Source organism: Echinops telfairi, unplaced genomic scaffold (assembly GCF_000313985.2).
Source record: "Echinops telfairi isolate 266 unplaced genomic scaffold, ASM31398v2 ScPeMD7_7409;HRSCAF=8447, whole genome shotgun sequence".
Lineage (NCBI taxonomy): Eukaryota > Metazoa > Chordata > Mammalia > Afrosoricida > Tenrecidae > Echinops > Echinops telfairi.
In genome coordinates this window covers 838,149-845,944 of record NW_022111309.1, presented here as the reverse complement: position 1 = coordinate 845,944, position 7,796 = coordinate 838,149, and the positions used below count along the sequence as shown (strand labels likewise).

At 48.1% G+C, this 7,796-nt stretch overlaps 1 protein-coding gene across 1 annotated transcript in view; it reads right to left on the bottom strand.

The window, feature by feature from the left end:
- Nucleotides 1–7,796, bottom strand: part of ADAMTS17 (ADAM metallopeptidase with thrombospondin type 1 motif 17) — a 432,408-nt gene that overhangs the window by 5,192 nt on the left and 419,420 nt on the right. Inside the window, exon 22 of the mRNA XM_045296468.1 lies at nucleotides 752–929. Coding sequence (XP_045152403.1) covers nucleotides 752–929 — 178 coding nt within the window. The remainder of the gene's footprint in view (nucleotides 1–751; nucleotides 930–7,796) is intronic.

The window sequence follows — 7,796 nt, the reverse complement described above, 5'->3', positions numbered from 1 at the left end:
AATGGAAAAGTGGGTGAGGGGTGAGGGAGGGCAATATAAGATACGAAAACAATAATCTATAACTTACCAAGGGTTTGTGAGGGAGGGAGGGCAGGGGAAGAAATGGAGAGCGGATATCGGGCTCAAGGGGGAAGGGACTGCTTTGGACATGATGATGGCGGCATATGTGCAAATGTGCTGACACACTGGAGGAGTGCTTGGATGGTGATAAGAGATGTAAGAGCCCCCACTAGAAGTGTTCTTTAAAAATGATGCTCTTCTCATGGCCCCGCAGGCCATGGCATGGACTGGTCAAGGGACAGGTGCCTCCAGGACCCAGCCGCTCGGTAGAAGCTCCTTGCCGAATCGAAATTGTCCTAACTATCCAACGTGTCTGGTTTTGTTTTCACACATTAGCCTGAAATGACCGCATCCTGGCATCATCGAGGATTTGCCAATAGCACCCCCAAATCTTTCACGCTCAGAAAAAAATCATGTCCCCAGCCTTCTTCCCTCACAGGCACATTAAAAGGTTTACAAACCGTTCTCACATGTTCCCAATTTGCGACAGAAGGGATTAGTGGAGAATGCGAAGTCTTGTGCTTGCGACTTAGCTAGGGAATGTATTTTCCAGGACAAAGAAGGAACCTCCGCCTTTGAAATCTCTTCAAACCAACCGGACCAATGAACACGGGGCTCTCCAGGTGCAATTAAGGGAGTTTTCTGGTTCTGTAACTCCGCCACCAGCAGGGGCAGTGGTAGAGGCACTCACCAAGGCGAGGGGAGGTGATGGTGTTCACGTTGATCTTGTCATTGCAGGCCTCCTGGTGGCACTGTCTGTAGGGGATGGGCTTGGCGAAGGTGGGGCACTCGCTGCCGTGGCGCCCGGTGACCTTATGCATGCACTGCACCACTCGGGACTGCAGGCCCTTCCCACAGGTGGACGAGCACTGTGGAGACACGGGGGATGCCTCACCAGACTGCAGCCTACCCGTATCTCCCGGAACATGCAGTGGTCAGAGACAAGACAGCTCAGGGCTTGGACTCAGCAGGGCTGCCTTATTTCCCAAGGTCTCACACGTTTTCAGCCTTTGACAGGGTGCAATCTGAACCACTTTTCTATAGCTCATGCCAGTGGAAAATATTTGAGTTTTGCTTTTCTTTCTGGACTTCACAGATTTAATTGTAACTACTGGGATATTAATTTACACCGATTGCTTCTACATTTCATCTTTCAACCTTACACCCCTGCTCTGAGCAGAGAGCAGGTTTCAAAATTCTAAGACTGTGGGCTAGGTGGCTGGGTGCTACCCAGACCTCCCCAGACCTCATGGTAACACTCCGGGTCTTTGTTCAATCTTGGGGGTGGAGAGGAGCCCCAAGGAGGATGGCAGTTCATTTCCCATGACCTGCAGCATGGTTGGATAAACAAACTATAAGGTTGGCAGTTCAAACCCACCAGCTGTGCCTGTGGAGAAAGATGAGGCTGTCTACTCTCATACTGATCAACTCAATGGCAGTGGCTTTTGGAGAACACAGAAGGTAAAGAAATAAAAATAAAACAAAAATCAAATTTTCCCTTATCTATTAGAGTCATAGAACTAACTGCTTTGATTGATAGGGGTTTCTGGGCAGAGCTAATGGATAAGTGCTTGATTGCTAACCCAAAAGTTGGTCATTCAAATCCACACAGAGAAGTCTTGGGAGAAAGTTCTGGAGATCTACTTGCTAAATCCTATAGAGCAGCGGTTCTCAACCTGTGGGTTGCGACCCCTTTAGGGGTCAAACGACCCTTTCACAGGGCTTGCCCGATTCATAACAGCAGCAAAATTACGGTTATGAAATAGCAACGAAAATAATTTTGTGGTTGGGGGTGGTCACCACAACATGAGGAACTGTATTAAAGGGTCGAGGCAGTAGGAAGGTTGAGAACCACTGCTATAGAGCATAGTCTCTCGTCTCACATATGTAGGGTCACCATTAGCCAGGCTCCACTTGATGACTATTTTAGGTTGGGTTCTCTGCAGAAGTAAAACCAGTGACATTCATCTGAGTATGAAGGTACAAAGATATATCAATAAATAGCTCACATGGTTGTAGAAGCAGCTCAGTCCAATCCAGTTCACGTCCACGGGTCAGATAAGCTAAGGCTTCTCCTGACTGGTGGAGCTGTGTGGGCTAATGAAGCAGGAAGGCCATAGGCTGATGGATGCAGAGGTTGGCAGGCTGCTGTGATTGGTAGGCAATATGGCTGCAAATGTTGGCAGAAGCCCTGTGCTCAAAGAGGCTATGTATGGCAAGGACCCCAGGTACTACCAGATTCTGGGAATCCATCTCCTCTTCCTTGGGTCTTCCCTCAGCCTCCTGGAGCCCTAAGCACAACAAGGGAGACAGACCCACCCTGGATTCCCATCCGTGTCCAGGAGGTGTTGTCTGTCTTCACTGGGCTCTTGCATGCTGGTGAACTCCTCTACATTCTGGTCAGACCAGCATAACTGTGTTCCCCATTCCTCAAGGCTCGAGGCGGCTCCGAGGGAATGGTGGAGTCCCTGTGTGGTACACTCTGTTCATGGCTTGGCTGCTAAGGTTCACACACATGGGGTCAGAGTGAATCAGCGTCAACTCAACAGCAACTACTTTGGTTAGAGGGATTCTCACCTTTTCAAATTAGCAAAGAGGCATGAAAAACACTTAGAAAATCTTTTGTGGGACTCAGGGGCAGAACCATCTGAACTTTTGGAGATCCAGCTCAAAGGCTGCTCGGCCAGGAGAAGTAATTAGTCACGTGTTACAGATGCCCATCTCTGGGCTCCTCTCAGACCTCAGGGTTTGCACCTGGAGACACTGAGGCTGGAGGAATGAGGACGCTGAGGGCCAAGGTCACAGGGGGAGGCTTCCCACGGACAGGAACACTTTCCACGTAGCACAGGTACCATAGCAAGCTTTCTCTTGAGGAGCATCCTGGAAGGAGCGGGCTGCTGCCTAAGAGCAGTGATTCTCAAACAGGGTGGGTACTGGAACTACCTGGTGAGCTGTATGAATTCTTAATGTCCCAGACCAATCCACCAGATGCTCTGGTTGGGTATAGACAGGAGTGCTTCTAAGAGCTCTCCCATGGACTGCAAAGTACTTCTGACTTCAGGAGGACCCCCTGTTGAGTACAAAGAGCAGTTTTGCTTCCTATTAACTAGTGTGGCATTTATATGTAAATCCATGTGATTGAGATCTCTGTCAGTGTGTTATGATGCTGGAAGTCAGGACACCAGGACTTTAGATAGCAGCAGGGTCACCAGGGAAGGCAGCTTTCAGAGGAGTTTCCAACTAAGACAGACTAGGGAGAAAGGACTGATTATTCACTCCTTAAAATTAGCCGGTGATCACAACCGAAAGTGGCCCAATAGAGTGGTGTAAGATGAACCTGTTAGGTTGGAAGAAGACGCTCAAACGACACAGGGGCCAATGGGCTTAGCACGTACCAACAGTTACGAAGATGGTGCAGGAAACGGGCAACGTTTATCCTGTTTTCTTAGATACCTGCTTACAACAGGTACCCTACGAGGCGTGAGTCATTCCTGAGCTGAGTGTGCACCAACAGGTGATGAGGGGAAAGCCTCATGTTCTAACACAGCCACACACTGCTTGCGAGGAATGTCCAGCCAGCGGCAGATGCAGATCAAAAAAGGTCCCCAAACTGAGCAGGGATGGCACTGACAACCACACTCTGACCTGACAAATCCAGCAGGTGACTCAGAAAGGCTGCCTGGCAGAAGTGCTTCCGTGTGGCCATTTTTACCCTATTCAAAGCAGCAGTTCCGTATGGCTCAATTTTAGGTGATCACAGCCTTGGGCTATGGGCCACCAGTTTGAGACCCCAGCTGATTTCTGGGTGAAGAACAACTCAACGGCAGTTGTTTGAGTTTTTTTTCTTTTAAGTAATCTATAACTACCGTAAATAAGAATGCATAGTTACACTGATAAGTTGCATGATAAGCAGGCATTTGCCTAGTCCACCTACAGTATTCAAGACTTTCATATCTAAGTTGGTCATAGAGTTAAGAAAAGAAGCCCCAAACCAAAAATTCTACTCCCTGGGAAAATCAAGGCTTACCATATACTTGGGGTTTTATGTCTGTGGATGTTTAGTAGACCCAATTTCAAAAATAAAGGAAATGTGCCAATAGATGCTTATTGGAACCATCGGTCTGTAGATACACCCCAATGCAGTCCTGAGACACAGGAAGGAAAGGTCGGGTAGCCGCTGTGCAGCGTCAACGCCAACTCACAGCAGCCTGAGAGGACGGGCCAGAGCCGCTCCACAGGCTTCCCAAGGCGATCGGTCTTTACGGAGGCTGACTGCCCATCTTCCTCCAGCAGAACAGTCGGTGGGTTCTAACCTCCGACTTTGCCACCAGCAGCACAGCACTGAACCACTGTGCTCCGAGGGCTCCGGGAAGCTGGACATCTGCACTGAGTTCGTCTTGGAGACGGGCGAGTGTGGGGCAAATGGAACTTGGGTTTCTGGGTCCCCAGGAAGCCGTGCAGGCCAAACGAGGAGCTGCTTCACTAACAAGGATGTCACTGGGCCAAGGGCTGGAAGACTGCTGGCTGACTGCCAGCAAAGGGTTTCTATTTCTTCAGCAGGTGTTGCATGACAACATTAGGGCAATGGCTCAATCCAGTGGGTCTATTAAAAGTAAGTGTAAAATTAACAAGGTCCCTACTCAGAAATTAGCAATGACCATGGTAAAACTCAGGTGTTTACGGCACCCCCAGAGACAAACCTGCCCTCTGGAGAGCCTTTAGTCTTATTACGATGTGGGGCCCAAGCGAAAGTGCTAACATCCGTTCTCTCCCTGGCATGGGTGGGGTAGAGGTTTGCGGTCTTCAGAATGGAAGCCTCCCTTCCCGGGTGGGTGGGGGACTCTGTCCCCTGGGTGTGTTGGAAGGGCAGGGATGCATCTCCTGGAGTCTGAAGCTGTGCTACTCGGTGTCTTCTTCAGAGCCTCAGAACCCGGAGCGACAGAGGAAGGGCAGGACCCCCGAGGTCTCCTCCAAGGTCCGAGTTTGTCCTTTCGTATGCACTGGAGGGTGGGCCCCACTCCACTCCATTTCCTAATCTGTAAGAAGGGATGCAGGGGCTATCACAGCTCCCATCAGAGGGATCTGGGCTGAAAGCAGAGAATACCAGAAAGCTGTCTCCCTGCGTTTTATTGACTGTGCAAAGGCATCCGACTGAAGGGAAACACACTAGGAATAACCTTAGGATCCCAGAACACTTCATGGTGGTCATGTGGAACGTGTGCATGGATCAAGAGGCAGCTGTGGAAACAGTTCAAAGGAAGACCGCATGGTTTAAAATCAGGAAAGGTGTACCTTAAGGTTCTATCCTCTCGCCATATTTATTAAATCTGGATGCCGAGTAAATAAGCAGAGAAGTTGGCTTCTCCGAAGAAGACCGTGGAATCCGGACTGGAGGAAGGCGTATTAACAACCCGCGATGTGCGGATGACACAACCTTGTCTGCTGAAAGTGAAGAGGGCTCGAAGCACTTGCTGATGACGCTCAAGGCTTGTAGCCTCGGATGGAGTAAGACTCAATGTAAAGAAGACCAAAATCCTCACAATTGGAGAAGAGACTGAGGTTGTCAAGGATTTTTATCTTGCTGGGACTCACATCAATGCTCATGGAAGCAGCAATCAAGAGATTAAAAGACGGATTACACTGGTAAATCTGCTGCACAAGAGCTCTTTAGAGTGTGGAAGAGCAAGGATGTTACTTTGAGGGTTAGGGTGTGCCTCCTATGCAGATGAAAGGCGGACTTTGAATAAGGAAGACCAGAAAAGAAGCAGTGTGTTTGAACTATGGTGCTGGCAAAGAATATTTAAAGTACCACAGAGTGCCAAGAAAACAATCAGGTCTGTCTTGGAAGAAGTACAACTTGAGTGCTCCGTAGAGGCAAGGATGGAGAGACTTTGTCTAAAGTATTTTGAACCTACTGTCAGGAGAAATCGGTCCCTGAAGCAGGACACGATGCTTGGTACAGTAGAGGGCAGTGAAAACGAGAAAGTCTCTCAGTGGGATGGACTGACACAGCAGGTGCAACAAGGGCTCAAACATAAGAACAATTGTGAGGATGGTGCCTGGCCCGGAGCGTTTTTGTTCTGTTGTACACAGGGTCCATGTGTGTCAACGGGCTCAATGGCACCTGACAATAACACCAATAAAACCTGTTGCTTTGTGAGTTCATGGATGGGTGTCTGAAACATTCTTCTTTGATGGGTCTACGGTGTTGATTTTCATGCCTCTCCCGCCTCGTCATCAGATGAGAGGCGGCACCCTCAGCCGCTGATACCGCCTCTGCAATCCCTGCTTTGTCGTCCCTCCTGCTAGGCAGTCACATCACCCCTGCCCACTCCCATGGACGTTACATGCAGGATCAGATTTTGCTAAATTCTACCTGGAATTTAGAGGGGCTGTTCACACAGCTCTGGGCTGTGAATGGTCTTAATTCACCTGGAACAACTTTTGACAATGTGAGATGTTTGTACTTCTTGGGCACAAAAGATACCTCAAAATGTTTTGTTCTACGGAAAGTTTGCAAAACAGTTTTTAATACAATCATTTCTCTTGCTGCTTCAGCTTTTGTATGTGTGTGTATCTATTTATCTTAAATCATTTTATTGGGGGCTCGTACACCTCTTATCACAATCCATACATACATACATTGTGTCAAGCACATTTGTACATTTGTTGCAATCATCATTCTCAAAATATTTTCTTTCTACTTGAGCCCTTGCTATCAGTTCCTCATTTCCCCCCTCCTGCAACCCTCCCTCCCTCCCTCACGAACCTTGAATAATTTATAAATTATTATCATTTTTTCATGTCTTGCACTGTCTGATGTCTCCCTTCACCCATTTTTCTTTTGTCTGACCGCTGGGAAGGGGGTTGTATGTACATCATTGTGATCAGTTTCCCCTTTCTCCCACCACCTTCCCCTTCCCCTCCTGGTATGGCTACTCTCATTCTTGGTCCTGAGGGGTTTATCTGTCCTGGATTTCCGGTGTTTGCAGCTCTGATCTGTACCAGTGTACATCCTCTGGTCTATTCATATTTGTAAGGTAGAATTGGGATCATGATAGTGGTGAGGGGAGGAAGCATTAAAGTACTAGAGGAAAGTTGTATGTTTCATCGGTGGGTGCTATACTGCACCCTGACTGGCTCCTGTTCTCCCCATGACTCTTCTGTAAGTGGGTATCCAGTGCCTATAGATGGGCTTTGGGTCTCCACTCCACACTCTCCCTCATTCACAAGGATAGGGATTTATCAAGGGCAATGTAACTGAGAGCAATTACTGAAACCCAAATGAAAGCTGAACATGATAGTGGGACAAGAGGAAAGTAAAAGGAAATAGAGGAAAGAACTAGGAGGCAAAGGGCATTTAGACAGGTCTAAATACAGACTTGTGAATATGTAAATATATTTATGACGATGGGGAACTAGATCTATGTGCATATATTTATAGGTTTAGTATTAAGGTAGCAGATGGACATTGCGCCTTTACTCAAGTACTCCCTCAATGCAAGAACACTTTGTTCTTGCAAACTGGCATTCCATGATGCTCACCTTCCTGACACTATCACTGAAGACTAAGTGGGTGCATAAGCCAATGTGGTAAAGAAAGCTGATGGTGCCCAGCTATCAAAAGATACAGGGTATGGGGTCTTAAAGGCTTGAGGGTAAACAAGTGGCCATCTAGCTGAGAAGCAACAAAGCCCACATGGAAGAAGCACACCAGCCTGTGTGATCACGAGGTG